General features: G+C 41.2%; 1 protein-coding gene across 1 annotated transcript in view; it reads left to right on the forward strand.

The window, feature by feature from the left end:
• PIEZO2 (piezo type mechanosensitive ion channel component 2) overlaps positions 1-19230 on the forward strand; it is a 471937-nt gene that overhangs the window by 319973 nt on the left and 132734 nt on the right. The window contains 2 exon segments of the mRNA XM_049620442.1: positions 14782-14944; positions 17750-17869. Coding sequence (XP_049476399.1) covers positions 14782-14944; positions 17750-17869 — 283 coding nt within the window.

Below are 19230 nucleotides of genomic sequence, written 5' to 3' on the forward strand. Positions count from 1 at the left end.
GTATGCCACTAACCTTTTTTTTTTTTTTTTTTTTTTTTTTTTGCTTAAATGTGAGAGAAGCAAATATGGCAGAACGCTAATAACTGTTTTATCTAAGCAAGGGGTATCTATGTGTGTTTTATAAATTCTGTCTTTACACCCAGTTTTAAAAATTTTAAATCATTTTATTTATATGTGGTTTCATTCAGCCCCTTGCATTGTGGGCAAATTATTATAGGATTCTTCTTCCCTCTGATACTTCAAAAATGGACTTTATCTTGCCTGTATTGGCACCTGTTGAATGCACCTAAATTTATTCCTTTCTCTTTTTCTTTCCTCCAGACACATTGCTCTTTTCAATTTAAGCAAGACTATAAGAGAATGAAAACTAACTCAAGGAAAAATTGTATTCCCTCAAGCATTCACCAAAATAGTACACAGCTTTTGGCCTTTTATTCCCACATTTACTGGATAATAGATGGAGCTTTAGTGCCTTCAGTACTGTGTTTGAGTTTTTAACTCTTGATTTCAGCTCAGTTCATGATCTCACGGTTCATGAGTTCACACCCCGCATCCAGCTGGCTGCTGTCAGCATGGAGTACGCTTTGGATCCTCTGTCCCCCTCTCTCTCTCTGTCTCTGCCTCTCCCCCTCTTGCACTCTCTCTCTCTTTAAGAAATAAATGAAACATTAAAAAATGCATCACAGTTCTAAAGGGGATAGGAAAAGAAGCTTCAGGTGGTTTTTGTTAGAACTCTCCAAAATATGCAATAAGTAAATAATTCAAAGTCACATATACAACAGGAAAAATCTGAAAGCTAAAATTGATTATTTTTAATTAAAAGGACAAAAATACTAAGACAAATTACCAGAAACTTCATACCTCTATGAGTGTACTACCATATAATGGACTGAGTGTTCGTAACATTGGCTGCGAGGTCATGAAAGATCTTAAATCTTTTACAAATCTTGGAAAAAAAAGTCATAGTGTGTTCAAAACCATCTTAATTTAAGATGGACTCTATTTACTTAAAGATAGTGACTTATACCACATATAAGAAGCACACAGATTTCACTGTGGTCCAGTTCCAGAGGTCCGTGGAGCTCCTGATCTATTTGGGTTAGATATAGATGTTAGCTTTCAAGTTTTATTTATGAAAGCTAGCTTAATCCAAATGATCAGGCCTCTGTTTTTTGGCTGTCTTTTGGCTTGTGCTATTTTTAGAAACTTTGGAGTGGAAGGATAGACTCTCCAGCCTATCCTCACTAAATACAAAGTTGCAAAGAGAGATGTTGATCACATCCAACACGAAGTATGGCCGTGGGTAGTCACCAGGTCCCTGCCTTCTTTTTCACCCATGAGAGCTGATCCCCTTGGTTGGCCGGAGGCCAGCAGATCCTGACCTGGTTCCTTCTGTTCTTTCCAGGTCAGAGATTTAAGCAGGAAGTGCTTTGGGGTGCCAACATTCCATCTACAGTGCTGGATCAGGGAGCTTCTCTTCTAACTAGCTGTCAGACACCCTGATGACACGAAGCGCAACAGAAAACATGTGTTAGCGTTTCTTCAACAATCTTAAAGAATCTCTCTCTCTCTCTCTCTCTCTCTCTCTCTCTCACACACACACACACACACACACACACACCTATAAGGAAATTTTAGTTATCATGGGTTATATTGGTTGTGTTAAGAACATTAATTATATCGGGAAGAAAAGCTCTAAATGTTTATTTTGAAAGACGTGTCTGAGGAAAAGGTTAATTAGAGATGGTCAATCCATAGTGATAGACTACTGACAATATTCGGACAAGGACTTCTGTATACTCTATGTTGCAGATCATTGCAGGTCCACGACTTGTTTGAAGCAGATTTTCAACAAGTTAAATACACAAATCTATTTAAAGAGAGAAAGCATTTAAAACCTATGTAGCAGTTTGGCATTGCTGTGGCATTCAGGCATGGGATTATTTTCTGTTAATTGCTTTTTCTTATATTTTACACATGTATTTGTACGCAATGGATAGGTATTTCCTGAATGGTCCTCATAGATAGTTTGGGAAACAAGTTTTAGAAAGTGATTGAACTTGGCCTGACACCTATTGTCATTACAAAATATGTAACTTTTGATTTTCCCCAAAACACACTTATCGTTAGCACTGCTGTGTTTATAATTTGTCATGTAAATCACTTCAAGATTTACAAATAATATGGAGATAGAGTGAAAAGAAAAGAAGAAATTTTCCTGGGGCTCTTTGGTAAGAGTTAAAGGAAGGTGAGCAGGAAGGGATATATAGGAGAATGTGCATTCATGTCGGGTATATGTTGTCAAGGGTGAGACACACAAGAGGAGAAGGAATCTCAATGAAAATGTTCCTCTGGTGACACATGACCAATGCTCCTGCTGACAACAACCTGGAAAGCTTTGGGGTTGTGTCTGAAATGAAGCCAGAAGAGAAAACATGAGCCAAGGACACAATCATTTATTTTTATGCATGGGTTTTTGGAATGGAGGTATTTATTATTCCCATTGTGTTTACAGATTAGTAAATCTATGGTAAAAATCTTCTAAGTAGAATACCCTACTTCTGGATATCATTATGCCAGTATATGTGTGTATTAGCCAGGCTGGTGGTTTCTTTTCAGTATATGAAATTTATTGTCAAATTGGTTTCCATACAACACCCAGTGCTCATCCCAAAAGGTGCCCTCCTCAATACCCATCACCCACCCTCCCCTCCCTCCCACCCCCCATCAACCCTCAGTTTGTTCTCAGTTTTTAAGAGTCTCTTATGCTTTGGCTGGTGTTTAAAAGTTATATAAAGTATACAGGACCAGCCTTCCTGCCACAAGGCGAAAAATAGACAACAGATATGAAACAACTGTTTTTGAACACTTCACAGTTGGAAGTATAGGAGTGTGATGCTTGGCAGAAGGGAAACAACCAAGATGAGCTCTGTGATGCCCCCAGCTTTCCACCTTTTAGCATTCACTGCACGTTGTGTTGAATAGTGAACCTAAGAAGAGCACGGTGGTCTTGCTGGGCTGTAGAAAGAGAGAAGCTGAGGGGGCTGAAACTTGCGGTAAAGACTAATGGAAAGAAGGAAGCAGGACAGAGAAAGCTCTGGAAATCTGCACGGGGTCACCCAGATACTTTAGCTGGATTCTAAGCTGTGCATGCAGAGTGAGACTCCATGAAACCAGACAAATCAAGACTCCTGGGGGAAGGAACAAATATTGAGAACGTATAAACTCAGTAACTCCTGGAGCTCAGATAGGATTGGGAAAACATTTTAGTTCTAGCTAGTCAGAATAGAGAGACTGCTGAGTCTAACCGTTAAAAGTCTGACTGTTGGGGCACCTGGGTGGTTCAGTTAGTTAAGTGTCTGACTTCAGCTTCAGGTCATGATCTGGCAGTTTGTGAGTTTGAGCCCCACATTGGGCTCTGCACTGGCGGCATGGAGCCTGCTTGGGATTCTCTCTCTCCCTCTTTCTCTGACCCTCCCCTGCTCGTGCTCTCTCTCTCTCTTTCTCTGTCTCTCTCTCTCTCTTTCTCTCTCAAAACAAATATTTTTTAAAAGCCTGTTAAACTAGTTACACAGTAAAGGCCACTCCACACCCACAGTGATCAAACTTAAGAACAAGCCTGCTAGAATAACACTGATCTGCAAGGAACTTAACTACCTGCCAAAACAAAACTCAACATTCTTTAAAGGAAGACAAACAAATCCAGACACTCAACAATATAAAACTTACAATGTCCGGGATCCAGTTGAAAATTATTAGACATATACAGAATCAAGGAAAAATAATCAAGAAATGACCTAGAAATGACAAGCTCTTTGAAACAGCTCTTCTAATTATTTTCAAGATTAAAGAACATGAACATAAAGAAGACAGAAATGGAATCGTTAAAAAAAAGAATGAATGTACAAAAAGAACAAATGGAACTGGGAGAGGTTTAAAAAAATACCGTAGATAAAATAAACCCATCAAATGGGCTTAAGAGCAAATTAGATACCACAGAAGAAAAGATCAATAAACTAAATACAGGGTAATAGAAGCTATTCAAACTGAAACACAAAGAGAGAAAAGAGATCAAAAAATTAATAGTTGTAAACAGAACCACAGTGGCCTGTAGGATAGTTTTAAAAGGTTTGATATAAGTGTAATTGGAGTCTTAGAAAAGTACGAGGACAGAAAAAAAATATTTTCGTAAATAATGAGCAAGTGTTCCCCCCAAATGGTGATGTATAGAAACCCACAAATCCAAGAAGTTCCATAAACCTCAATACAAACACAAAAAAGTTCCACCAACGTGCAGTATAATTAAGTGTTTTAATACCCATGGCAGAGAAAAATATTAAAAGTGACCCAACACAGTGGTTGGTTTCAAAATACAGTACCAAATACAGTAGGTTCAAGGCAATAATGATAAGAATTGTCACAGACTTCTTGCCAGAAATGATGTACATCAAAAGGCAATGGGACAACATCTTTAAAATTCTGCAGAAATAAAAAAAAAATTTTTTTATACCCATCAGTGTATAATTTTGTATTGAAAAATGTAGGTGGAAAAAATAAAATTCAAATAAAGATATTCTTAGAGAAACAACAGACTCTATCCAAAACATTACAGGGTGTTTTGCAGACTGCAGAGAAGTGATTCTAGGTAGAAACTTAGAGCTGCAAATATAAAGCTCTGGAAAGGAGATTCCCCTTTTCTCTACCTCTCAATGAATTTTTGTGAAGATATTTTGTCTGAAGCTGAAACACTTATGTCATGCCCATGAAAGAAGAATCATGAGAGGACAATAGCAGGGAAAAGAGAATACACATTACTGATTCATCACAGATTCAACCACCCTGGAACCATTTACCTTTGGGCTGTTAAGTGAGGTATGGAATCTGGTAGAACAATCAGTGTCAAACTGACTGGAGAAACAGCCATTTTAAGAGCTTCATACCTGAGTCTTTGGAACCGTTTGCAATGCTTGTGAATACGGCATTAATTTTACATTGATTACGTGAATGAAATCTAAAACATGTAGTCAATATTTTGAATTACTCTTGAACATGTTTTAGTAAGGCTACTCTTAGGGCCACCCTTATAATTATTCTGAGTATGGGCTGTTCATAAAACTATTGTAGATGCTATAGAAGATGCTAAGAACTGCATGATATTGGCTCTTAAGATACAGTACACAGACATATCAAAGAAGACTAATACTATAAGACATTGTGATCTGTGGTTAAATGAAGACCCTAGATGTTAAATAAACCAAAATGTCAACCACACACAACATTTGAGATGGGTCTGGGGAATGAATGGGATTCGTATTGGCAGAGATCAACAGGTCATGAGACACAGTGGGCAAGGAAGTCCCTCCCAGTTAGAGGAACCAAGAACTTCCAGCAAGAGACTTACTGGTCTGCCGGGCAGGAAGATGTCTCAGTTCATGCCCAGCATCTAGCAGGATTTGATAATAACTACAGCCTGGTGGCTGTAGTGTGTTGTCCATATTCCATGTTTCCAATGGGAGATTTTGCTGTTGTGGTGTTACTGTTCAGTGCAATTTTGCAGAACTATATGGAGTATTTCTTGAACTGTAAGAAATGACCAAGCATCACATAGGGATCCAGCTGGTGAGTTGTATAACTGGGTAGAATTTTGAAATGGTGTTCCTTGGGGCGGGAAAGGTATGTTCTCAGTGTGAGAAGAAAGTATATGTGAATATTTAGATTATAACCTGAATATACCATCAAGAAACTATTCTCCATTTATTTCTCATTCACATCACCAAATCCAAATATTAGCTATATATACTGCTGTTCAAAAAATAGATATATCATTCCAGCTTGAACTGAGTCTGTATTTTTATACAAGAAAGAAATTAATACCTGTCTGATTTTAAAAGAAATGTACTGGCCATATTGCTTGCAATCTGAAACTATTTTACATAAGATATTTGCAAACCCCATTTCAACAATTCTAAGTTGAACTGGCATGAGAAGTATTTCCAAGTCTTACAACTATCGTTTCTAATCCTCACGGTATCTTTTCAAGATATGTATTTGCAGGGCGCCTGGGTGGCTCAGTCGGTTGAGCGTCTGGCTCCTGGTTTCGGCTCAGGTCATGATTTCCCAGTTCATGGGATCGAGCCCCACATTGGACTCTGCACTGAAAGCATGGGGCCTGCTTGAGATCCTCTCTCTCTCTTTCTGTCTCTCCCCTGCTTGTACGTGCTCTCTCTCTCTCTCTCTAAATAAATAAATAAACATAGAAAATATTTTTTAAAGATACATATTTACTAGCCTCATTTTCCATGTGAAGAAATTGAGGCTCAAAAAAGTTAAAGGCCATATGCAAGGTCACACAGCTGATAATTGAGGCAGGATGTGAGTCTTTACATATATTCCTGTTCTTTCCATTAGCCCTATAGCTTTTGATTATTTTCAAGTTTATTATGAGTTCATGCTAAAGCCATTTAATTCAAGGGATTCATTTTATAATCAAAATATTATAGAATATATACCACTGACTCTTCATCACATTTTTTTAACCTTTAAAAATAAACCCACATTTGGGCGCCTGGGTGGCTCAGTCGATTGAGCGACCGACTTCGGCTCAAGGTCATGATCTCACGGTTTGTGAGTTCGAGCCCCGAACCAGGCTCCGTGCTGACAGCTCAGAGCCTGCTTCTGATTCTGTGTCTCCCTCTCTCTCTGCCCCTCCCCCACTCATGCTCTGTCTCTCTCTGTCTCCGAAATAAACATAAAAAAATTTTAAAAATAAAAAATAAACCCACATTTTGTTACCCTTAGACTTATGGTCCTTAGAATCGGGAAAGAGTAGGCAGAGATGGAAGAAAAAGAAAAGTCAGTTATTTTTAGGCGGTTGGTGATTTTCCCCTGAGTTACTTCCACAAGCTTCTTTAGGGTACCCATGTTTGTGTAAAGTGTCAGGTCCCCGAAGACCTTTTCTGGGCAGCTGTAGTTATGGCTGGCTTTATACTCAAAGGCTCTGTGCTTCCCTCTGAACCCCGACTGGTTTACAGAGATGAGGCTTCACCTTTCCCTCTTTGAATTCTACTTGCTACTTGTTCCTGGATACTCACCTGAGTCAGGTAAGTGTGTACAACTGGTCAGTGATAATGACCGCTGGTTGGCTTCTTGTATTTCGTGAACCTCCACAATACTCAGCATGGGGGCTCTCCATAGTGAGCACTGGGACCCTTGGCATCTGCCATCAAACTCCTTAGCAGGGACGGGGGGGAAGTCTGAGTGAGAATAGAAATGGCTGAGCACCCTGGAGTTCTGACAATGTGAAAATCTTCATCTTGATGGAGCTGCGCGGATTCTTTGGGAAGCCTCCTCCTTTCTGAGCTTGGTTTCTGCTCTACAGCCTGCACTTGGCACGCAGACTCCCTGAGAAATAGCTTCCTCTCCTTCCCTCTCTATTTCTTCCCTCCATTCAGTCCCCCATTTATTTTCATTAAAGGATCTAAGTTTAAAATGCGAAGATTGTTAAAAGATAGTTTCTCCAGACAGTTGTTACCCCAAAACAGTCATTTTACTCTAGTTGGAAAGAATAGATTCCCTGGTTTCATAAGAGGATTTAAAACCTGCCCAGGCTTCTATCAACCTAACTGTGTACTAATCCATTCTAGTTAGCAGTGTTTATTTAACTGAAGGATATGCCTCCCTGTATCATAAGAGGTCTAGATTATAAAGAGCCCTGAGCTCTGGAGAAGAAAAGGCTAAATAAAAAGTGTGTTGCCCAACCTCACACCCATTAGGATGGCTACTATCAAAAAATAGAAAATAACAAGTGTTGGGAATGATATGGGGAAACTAGAGCCCTTCTGCTCTGTTGGCAGGAATGTAAAATGGCACAGCCATGATGGAAGGTTCGAAGGTTCCTCAAAAAATTGCAGATAGAATTACCATATGATCCAGCAGTCCTACTTCTGTGTATATGTCCAAAAGAATTGAAAGCGAGGACTTGAAGAGAGAATTGTACATGTGTGGTCATAGCAGCATTATTTATAATTATTTAAAGGGAAAAATGTCCATCTATAAAGAAATGGATAAATAAAATATGGTCTATACATACAATGGAATATTCTTCGACCTCAAAAAGGAGGGAAATTACGATGCATGCTACAACGTGGATGAACCTTGAGGACATAATGCTCAGTGAAATGAGCCAGACACAAAGGACACATACTACATGATTCCATGTGTATGAGGTACCTAGAGAAGTCATATCCATAGGGACAGAAATTAGAATGGTTAAGGTGCCATGAGCTGTGGGAAGGGGGGAATAGGGAGTTATCGTTTAACAGGTACAGAGTTGCAGTTTTGCACGATGAAATAGTTCTCGAGATTGGTTGCAGAGCCCTGCGTGTATAGTTAATATGACTGCACTGGACCCTCAAACATTTAAGATGAAAATTTTTATGTTATGTGTATTTTACCACAAATAAATTATTTTAAAACGTGGTATTTTTTTCAGTATTACATAGTGGGTTTTTTGTTTTTTTTTTTTTTTTCAAATTGCTGGGTGTCTATATGACTAACGACCAAACAGATATGGTCTGGAGTAAACCTGAAAACAGGTGGAGTTTTTATAAAGTTGCCAACATGTGTGAATCAGAACAAATATGCTGCCAATTCACATTCACCGAATGCTTTCAGATGTTATGAGTGCTTTGGAGGCAGAGGAAAAAAGTGCAAAACAAGTGCTCCCTGGCAGGTGGAGAGGCATTGACAGTGAGCCCCCAGAGCCCCAATGGAGCTGAGAGAGTCAGCTGCACACTGGGGCGGGGGAAGAATAACCAAAGGGCTGTGGTCAGAGACACTTCCTGTAGCTGTGATGTCCTCTTCTAGCATAAGGCTTGGAATGAATTTTTAGACATAATAAGCTGAGTAAAGTGCAGTTTGGGGGTCTTGAAGGAACCATCCAGGCTGCTCCATATTTTTCTCTTATTGGATATTTGAATCTCTCATTGCTTCTTAATTGGAGAGCTCTTGGGCTGAAAAAAAAAGTTACTTCTTGACTATATACATTTCATTATTGATCCATCCAAAAGGTGAAGTTCAAGATTCTTCTTGGCAACCTGTAGGGAACAAAAATAATTATCCGTTCCATATGATGCAAGATATTGTCTAGCGAAAGTGTTCTTGTGATGCCTTTGTTATGCTCTTATTCTGTGTTCTTATTTCCCGGACCGAGGGCACTAAAATCATGGATGGTGTGGCCTAAGCCACAGCAATGTTTCTCTAAAATTCTAGAATGCACATGTGATATAGTTCCTTTCCATCCTGTCTTTCTCTTTTTCTTTTTCCAAAGGAGGAACTTTGCTATCCCTTAGTCTCTACTTCTCCTATATAACCATGGTCGCCTATGATAACTTTATGGTATAACTTAGTGTTTAGTGCTTTTAATTCAACTCAGTAAGCTTACACTTAATACTTGCTATACACTAGGCACATCCATCAAAGCAAGGTGGCAAAACACATACCCTTTTTTTTTTAATTTTTTAACATTTATTCATTTTTAAGAGTGAGAGAGACAGAGCATGAGTGGGGGGGGGGGTGCGGGGCAGAAAGGGAGGGAGACACAGATTCCGAAGCAGGCTCCAGGCTTTGAGCTGTCAGCACAGAGCCCAACGCGGGGCTTGAACCCACAGACTGCGAGATCATGACCTGAGCTGAAGTCGGATGTCCAAGTGACTGAGCCACCCAGGCGCCCCCACGTATCCTTTTTTGAAGAAAGTAGAATCGAGCTGGGCAGAGACATAAGCTAACAATAATGCAATTACAAACCGTGACTACAAATAGTTATTGTGGATACACTGGGAAGGACAAATTTATTCCAGTTAGAAATCATACATTTCCCAGAGGTTGGTTCCCTAGCTCCCAAGAGCTAGGCCTTGATGATATCAAGGTTATCCCACCAAAACAGAAAGGAATAGGAAAAAGAAGCCAAAATGAAGAGGGATGGAGATTGGTTTTGGAGTATTAATTCACATTTACTGTAGAGACCATCTGGGCCAAAAGAAAGAATCAAGAATTGATGCTTTCAGCAAAAACAACTACCATAAATTAGCATGAGGGTTCAGGGGATGGGCTATGGTGGTAATATAATTATGTATTCCTGGCCACTGGTATCCTGGGGGACCTCTGCAATAATTCAAGGTGGATGAGCATACATGGAAGGAATGCATGGATATGTATAGATTATGAGATACGGTTGGGGTGAGGCTTGTCCTGGAGTTGTCCAGAGAGATATCTGTTTGAGAGTCTGTGAACCCTGCCTGGCCTGCTACCTTGGATTTGCATTGCCAAGGAGTGGACAACGCTTACCTGGCACATACACCTCAATCATTGATTTGGCAATCCCCCCAAAAAAGTCACAACTACCTGGAAATAACCCTGGTAAAACAAGAAGTAGCAAGACCAAGGGGACCAAGATTTTACGATAACCCCCATATAGTCTAGTGCAGCTTGGGTTGATGGCGTCAGGGAGAAAGGAGAGGAGACCTGGCTGCTAACATGCGCAATACTTTGCTGGCATTTGGGGGTATTCTCCAGGCAGTGAATGAATAGGAAGTAGGAAGGGGAAGGTGGCATGCTGAACCCGAACCTTCTTGAAGGTTACTCTGGGAATGGTCATGCTGTGGAAGGGAGAGAAACTAGAGACTGCCCTTTACGTTGTAATTGTGCAGGAAGAGAAGCTGAGGACCTGTTCTGTGGACAGGATGTTGGGAGTGAAATAGAGCAAGACTGGCCAGATACCAAGCCAGGAGTGTGTAGCCCAAGAGGCTGATCTGTTTCCACTGGGAATTGACTATCACACAGGAAGCTGTCTCCAGCCGTACTCTGAAAACTAGAAGAGTTTGTGAGATCTTAAGCAGTTAGCATAAAATCGCCAGGAAAATGTCCCTTCTTTGTCCACGTGCTTACACCCTCTGCCCACCCCCAATTCCATTAGGCTTTACAAGGAACTGGATTTTCAGACACTGTGAGCCATCTACCAAATGCACTCCCATCTGTTATTGATAGACCTGGCCTGGGGTCCAAGGATAGTCCAAATACACAGAAGATCTGAGAAGCTTTATCTTTCTGCTTCTAAATAAGCAGTAAACAGGAATTCATTACTCCAAAGTTGTGTCATCATATACTTCTCTGGCAAAGAGACATTTCTATGGAGAGAGAGATAAAAGATAGTCATTTTTACATACTTTAATGACTGAGAAACAATACAGATACTTTTATTCAACCAGTTTGAACTAGGGCTACTGCAAGGGCACTAGCAGTTGTGTGGGAATCATCAAGACAGGAAGAAGCTTATAAATATCCAATGATGCTCCCGTAACAAAAAATAGGGTGCTCTTCTCACTGTGCCCAGTTTCTCTCTCTTCCCAGCCCAGTCCCACAGCCTGGCCATTATACAGGACTCCTCTTTTCTCTCATTTACTCATCTCCCCTTTTTGGACTATCTTGACATGCCACATTCTTCTTCCTGACTACCCTTCCCAGACAGAAACAGCCACAGACAGGAAAGGTTTCTGTCACATCTTGCTCTCCCAAAGGAGCATGTCACGTTACATCACTGCGGTTAGATCAAGAGTCACTTCCTGGAGGCAAGGCCCTCCGGTTTCACTTTTCTTTGTATCATCAGTACTACGAAGCAATTCTGGACTATGTGAGGTTCCCAATAAAAAGTTAATAAGCAAGTCAAATAACAGTTGGATGTTGCACAGCCTCCTAGAATTTTAGCACCAGACAGGATATGAAACTTGAAGTACAAACTTCCCATCTTGTATAGGAATTCTTTCTATAGGAGCTAGCCTACTTAAATAAAAAAAAAATTCTTTCTTTCTTGCAAGAAAAGAGAACTCTTAGGTCTTAATGATATTTCCATAGCTCTGTTAGAAAACGTTCCTTACAAGTACAACAGTCAGTCATTCTGTAGCTTGTATCCATGTCTGTTAGTCCGTACTCATTGTACAAAACGTGAGACTGATTCTCAGTATTCTTATAAAATGTGCAAAATCAGTTTGGAATAAACTATGATATCAACGGTAAGGTGTGGGGTCTCGATGTGATACCGAGTCTTTTAGGAGGCACGTGGTTCAGTTTACAGACAGCTGCAGAAATCCCTACAGACTTTCAGATGGGGCAAGACAGGTATTTGGAAACTGATGATCGAGGAGGTCATTTCTAGCATGTGTGCTAGCTGTGGGACAGGAAGACGAGAGACTTGGGGGCTGAAACCTACCGCTTCGTTAAAACAGAGACTTTCAGCTAACAATTGATTCTAAATGTAAACACTTTCAGTTCTGTGCACTGTATACAAGAAATTGACGTTTTAATCTTGGACTGCAAAAACAATTTCCCAGTGTTCTACCACTCTAAGAGGGACATAAGTTTTGTTAGCAGGAAATTTTCTTTCTAATGCTAACTGTAAAAAAATCTGCCTAGACTTGGGAAGAAAAGACCTATAGGAAGAGCAAGTTCTAGTTAACTTATTTTTTTCTGATAAAATTGAAGAAAGTTTAGTTTCTATTTAGCTCTCTTTAAAATCTATGTCGAACAATTCACTAATACGGCACTAGCCTCGTAAGAGAAAACAGTAGTAGCCCTGAGAGGTTTTCCACGTGGTTTTACGAGTGATGGGCATGCAGTCCTTGAAGAGCTTATAACTGAATGAAGAATGTAACTTAAAAATTAAAGGAAGTTCACATATGAAAGATACAAACAGTAGAAAGACATGAAACTCACTTTTTGTGTTTTTTTAATGGTTATTTATTTATTTTGAGAGGGAGAGCTCACGTGAGCAGAGGGAGGGGCAGAGAGCAAGAGAGGGAGAGAGAATCCCAAGCAGGCTCCATGCTGTCAGCACAGAGCCCAACGGCGGGGCTTGATCTCATGAACCATGAGATCATGACTTGAGCCAAAATCAAGGACATTTAACCGACAGAGCCGCCCAGGCACCGAGAGACATACGAGACTCATTTCATGTAAAAGTTTTATTCACTTTGTAAAATCCTTTCTTAGAAAAAGTCCATATAAAGTGAATTTCTAAATGAATCATGTCTATATAATTTCCCAATATCTAATCAGATTCATTCTGTTATATAGTAGAAATAACATAAAATCATTTCAAAATTTAATAAGCCTCATAAAGTTATATTTCAAAATAAAGAATTAATTATAAGGCTTTAAGATAAATTGCCCATAAATAAAATTTGACAGAAACGTATCTTCCAGAAACTCTAGTATATAATAATCTGGCTTTTATGACTGAATCACAGAATTGAGTCCAATTCCAATATTTGCCCAATAACATCAGCATTAGCTGAAGAGCTAATGCTAAATCCTGCTAAAAACAAAGTAAGTGCTCATTTAGCTGAACTTAGTAACATGTTACCACATACTTGACATTTCAGTAATGCGGGGATTTAATAGGGCTGAATGGCAATTAAAATGTAAATTTCTAGGGGCACCTGGGTGGCTCAGTCAGATGAGCATCTGACTTCGACTCAGGTCATGATCTTGTGCTTCGTGAGTTCGAGCCCCACACTGGGCTCACCACTGTCAACCTGTCAATGCAGAGTCCTCCTCAGATCTTCTGTCCCCCTCTGTCCCGTCCCCACTTGCACTCTCCCAAAAATAAATAATATTTTTAAATGTAAATTTTTAAAAGGAGCAAGGACTTAGATTAATGGTATTAATATTACATAGTATTGGATTAGATAGTATTAGATTTTTCAACCAGTATGAAAACAATATTGGCATCGATTTTGCACACATGCACACATACTAACACACACACACACACACATATGTGTGTGTGTGTGTGTGTGTTAGTGTGTGTGTATGATTTCAGGATGTATATTTTATATGTATATTATGTACATGCATACATATGTCATTTAAAGATGTAGTTGTATAGGGGGACCTGGGTGGTTCAGTTGGTTAAGTGTCCGACTTCATCTCAGGTCATGATCTCACGGTCCGTGGGTTCAAGACCCACGTCGGGGGGCGCCTGGGTGGCGCAGTCGGTTAAGCGTCCGACTTCAGCCAGGTCACGATCTCACGGTCCGTGAGTTCGAGCCCCGCGTCAGGCTCTGGGCTGATGGCTCGGAGCCTGGAGCCTGTTTCCGATTCTGTGTCTCCCTCTCTCTCTGCCCCTCCCCCGTTCATGCTCTGTCTCTGTCTCAAAAATAAATAAAAAACGTTGAAAAAAAAAAAAAAAGACCCACGTCGGGCTCTGTGCTAACAGCCCAGAGCCTGGAGCTTGCTTTGGATTCTGTGTCTCCCTCTCTCTCTGCCCCTCCCCTGCTCATGGTCTGTCTCTCTCTCAAAAAACAAAAAAAAAAAAACATTAAAGAAATTAAAACTAATAAAGATGTAGTTGTATATATAAGAGTAATGAAATATCTAGAGTAGGGTGGATTAACCTAGGACTAGCTCATGAGTATATTAAAAACAAGATTTTTTTTTTAATTTTTCGTAATGTTTATTTATTCTTGAGAGAGAGAGAGACAGAGCTCGAGCAGGGGAGGGGCAGAGAGAGAGGGAGACACAGAATCTGAAGCAGTTCCAGGCTCTGAGCTGTCAGCACAGAGCCCGACGCGGGGCTGGAACCCACGAACTGTGAGATCATGACCTGAGCCAAAGTCAGACACTCAACCGACTGAGTCACCCCGGCGCCCCCAAAAACCTGCTTTTATTTTATGTTAGGGACATATAGTTTGTTGTATTTTTCTGATATTTTTCTTTGTTTTTAAACAGGTTGTTTGGTATCAAATCAGTCATTCAAACGGACTGTTCTAGCACGTGGAAGATCGTAGCAAACCCAGACCTGTCATGGTATCACCATGCCAACCCCATAGTCCTGCTGGTGATGTACTATACGCTGGCAACTCTGATCCGCATCTGGCTACAGGAACCCCTTGTAAGGATAAAAAGGTTTTGGTGATCTGATATGCCAAGGAACCTGGAAACTCCAGGAGAAGTGGCTCATTGCTACTAACTACTGAGCGGTCAATGCTATATTCCAAAACAACTGGAGTGTTCTAGTTCTGGTGCCTTATTTCAGCACAGAGCACTATGCAAATGCAAGTGCTCTCGTAACAAAGCCTGGTCTCTTCAATACATCACCACGTGCTGCTGAGAATGGTCCCTGGTGAGGAGAATGGAAGACATTTGCATTGAGCACTTAATGCCATACGATGGGCTGTCCATAGACATTATCTCACTGAATTCACTGCATAACTCTGAAAGAATTAGAATAGTATCATACCCATCTTGGAGATGAGGAGAATGAGGTTAGAGAGGTCCATTTGTCTGAGCGGTAGAAATCAGATTCAAACTCATGTTTGACAGCAAAGCGAGAGCTTCAGTGACTACACAGCCTGTTATCATGGTGACTGGAGTTTCAGAAACTTCTCTGACCTCTAACGTCTGAGGATGGGATAGGGACACCCCAGCTCTCAGCGGGGCCTGTAGCCTTCTGAGTACCCCACTGTGAGGCATGGGGACTTGGGGGTCTCCTCCAGGCACGACAGAGGAGTGATTTATTCCTGTGAGGTATTAACAAGGGCAAGGCACTTTTGAGGGCAGGACCAGAGAGTCTGGGTAGCTTCTCTCTTTTCCTTTTTTTGGTGACAGAAAACTTCAGCCCCTTTCATTTTTCCCCATAATTGACTATAAGAAGCTCAGTTGTAAGGGAGCTTGTTGGCACATGAGGCAGGAAAGTAGTGTAGACAAGGATGGTCACACCTCTCATCCAGCACCTTCTGGGGGGCGGGGGTAGCTCACTGACTGGAAGCCCATCTGCGTGAAGTCACGCCTCCTCTCCTGTCACTTCTAGGTTAGGGCCTTTTCTGTGTTCACACCCACAAGACTGTATCTACACATCCATTCAGTTCATCTGACAGGCAGACAGCAAATATTTATTGAAAGCCAACGCTCTCAGACATGAAGCTGGGGGCCAGGCATAGAGCATCGCCCTAGGCAAGGTGCCCCGGGGGAACTGGACATTCCAGAAGAGAAAAAGCAGTCCAAACAAGTAAGTGGGATCCAAGTCACATAGCACAGTGGAACTGGGTGAGACGTGTGTCTCGTCCGTCTCCAGCAGAACTGCTACCTGCAGAAATGGGGCGCTGTCCTGTGCCCCACCGGTGATCCATTGTCCCCACTGGGCAGGCAGACCCAAGGGCCACAGAGGCAGCCTTGTTCACAGGATTCTCATATGGTGTCTTTCTTTGGGCCATCGATAGCAGCTTCATGTAACAAAATGTTTTCTGGGGTCATAAGGGATCTCCATCATTTTATGGTCACAGTTTCCTCCAGTTCTCTCCTCAAAGTTTGAGTGTGCCAGTAAAATGCTCTCAAGTGAAGTCATTGTGTTCATTTCATCCACAAACACACAGAAGGTAAAGGGTGTGCACATTGCACAAATGAAAGTGGATACAAAAGAAATTAAAATATGTTACGGAGATGGTCTCTGAACAGTGTCCAATGAGGGATGGAAATTAAGGCATTCAAGTTAATAAGAGTCACAGGTGTCCTTCACTTTCTCTGGGGGGTATCTCAGCACCCCCAGCATGCCAGGAGCATGTGACCCCTGTTGTCCTGCTTCCATAGTGGGTGAAGGCCGCATTATAGTCCCATAGGCCCAAGAGACATTTGGCTTCCTCAGCCTTGGGCCATCTGGGGATGAAGGAAGGTAGAGTTAATAGCAAAATTACAGACCACAGTGTCTAGAAGGGTGTGTGGAGAACAGGGCCTAATTCATACCAGTGTCAACATTTCAAGGGGCCTATATTTTAAATGTGCTGGGACACAGCACTTTGTCATTGAGGCACTGATGGAAGACAGGTGGCTGGTTATATTATAGTTCCAGATGACCTGGCACCCTTCATGAAAAATGTCAGCTATCAAATGTGAGTCCTGAGGTAAAAGTCTATGATGCATGTTTGAGAGAGAGAGAGACAGAGAGAGAGACAGAGAGAGAGACAGAAACAGAAACAGGTGTCGAGAGTTAAATAATATATGGGCTCCCACCAGGGCATTTGGGTGCTCCCCATGGCTACTCTACCCTGGCACACTAGAACCAGGAAATTGGGCACTAAGGCTAAGTTCCCTTCCTGCCCTCCGGTGTCAATGGTGTGTTAAAGCCCTTTTTTGGAGCACTTTTGTTCAGAAACCATACAAAAGCACCCAGTGTATTCTGCCCCTTACTCTCTCTCCATCATCATCATCTCTTCTAGACCAGTTGCCTAATTTAGGCCAGTGTCCCATAAGGCAAGGTGACAGTTTTGTGCATTAGATATGTGTATAAGCTCTAGATGATTCCACCTTTAATAAATTTCTTCTTAATTAAAGACTGTCCATGGATGGCTTACATAGTTCATTGAGCACTTTTTTGGAAGTTTTTCCTTTAAGAACCCTGTACATAGCTGCCTTCTACTACAGTTTGGAATACACAGCGAGAAACTGTGGCTATTTAACATTGAAGCGTATCTCTGTGATTTACGGGGCCTAGGAGGGATCAGGAACATTTAACATTGATGTGCTTAGCATTTACAGGGTGGTATTGGTGTCATGCCCAAAGCGTCTTGATAAAACCCCACATATTGTATGCATTAATTTAAAAACTGGAGCAAAGATGAAAAGCTCTCTCTGGGTCGCCCAAGCCACAGAGGGAACTGCTCCAGGAAGCAGAGCTGGCCCTGTGGGTTATTCTGTGTCTTAGGTGCAGGATGACAGGACCAAAGAAGAGGACAGAGCCCTGGCTTGTAGCCCCATCCAAATAACAGCTGAGAGGAGGCGAAGCCTGTGGTATGCCACACAGTACCCAACGGATGAGAGAAAAGTAAGCCACAAGAAATCCGTTTCCGTTTTCCTAACTAATTTTGCTACTTTTGTGTTAATGTTGCTGAACCTGAGCCATGTATCACGTGCAAAGTCAGATTGCTCATAGTTTATAGAAATAGTTTGATTTTGATGTCTCGAGAGCAGAGCGCTCTATTCAGAGAGGAGAACCCAGTGCTTCTGAAGGAAATACATGGTTCCATAATACCCCATGAGAACACCATTTTATATTGTAGCACTTTCTACTGAAGTCTCTTAATCCTAAAAAGAAAGATTGTTCTTAATTAAAAAAAACTTTGTATTTTAAACTAACAAAATATAACAAAGCAATCCAACCGGCAGGGAAAGTCTTCGTGTTGAAATACATTGCAGAAAATGATTTCACTCTATCAGGTAGCCGGCCCCAATAATAACTCAAGTAACCACTTAGAGAAGAACAAAACAGTCGATACGAATATGATTAAGTATCTCCTACCACTCTGAGGCAACAGTATGGGTTGATGAAGAAAAGTGAGTCACAATGGGTAATTAATGTAACCTTTTGATTATTTATTGACCATTTTGAACTCAACTCAGCGCCATATTGACTTGTTAAAAATTGCCCATTTGTAACGTGGTAATGACAAACACAAAGCATTTACTTCCTGGCATGTTAGAGAATTGAGGAGTAGATTCTCTGACGTATTTGGTGGCAGGCTAGTTTCCCTAAGGCACATGGTCTTTCTTATTCTAAGCATGGCTGTCATGTCATGTCATGCCATATCAAGGGAGAGGGCTACACAATGAATGGGCTGCTTAAGACAGCAGACAGTTGTGCGGAGTACATGTGGTTCCCTTAGATGTGTGAGGATTTCCAGGAACCTTTCTCTCTCTCTCATCACGTCATGTGTCAGGTTATCCTGGCCCTTTTACTAAGGACAGATAGCGATAGAGGATGGCTCGGGAGTTTTTCAAATTGAGGTCTGTGGACCGCCGGGGATTCCTGAGACCCTCACAGGGATCCACAAGTTCAAAACTACTTTTGAAATAATATTTAAAATATGTGCCTTTTCCCCCTGTGCTGACCTTTGTTCTGATGACACAAAAACACAGACCGAGGCCGTGGCACAAAACCCTACAGCCGCGGTCCTGCCCTTCCCCACCACGCACTCACAGAAATCAGAGCAGGAAGGCCAATTTCATTTAAGGATATCCTTGATGAAATAAAATTAATTTAAAAAAAAAGAATATCTTTGATGAACCAGAAATAGTTACCAGTTCTTTTTTTAAATCTCCACATCAGAGCTCACATCTGTTTAATATCCCATGTGGTAAAAAGGGAAGTCGCCACAAAGTACCACCTGCAAACGTGTGATGACCACC

The sequence above is a fragment of the Panthera uncia genome (assembly GCF_023721935.1).
Source record: "Panthera uncia isolate 11264 chromosome D3 unlocalized genomic scaffold, Puncia_PCG_1.0 HiC_scaffold_8, whole genome shotgun sequence".
Classification (NCBI taxonomy): domain Eukaryota; kingdom Metazoa; phylum Chordata; class Mammalia; order Carnivora; family Felidae; genus Panthera; species Panthera uncia.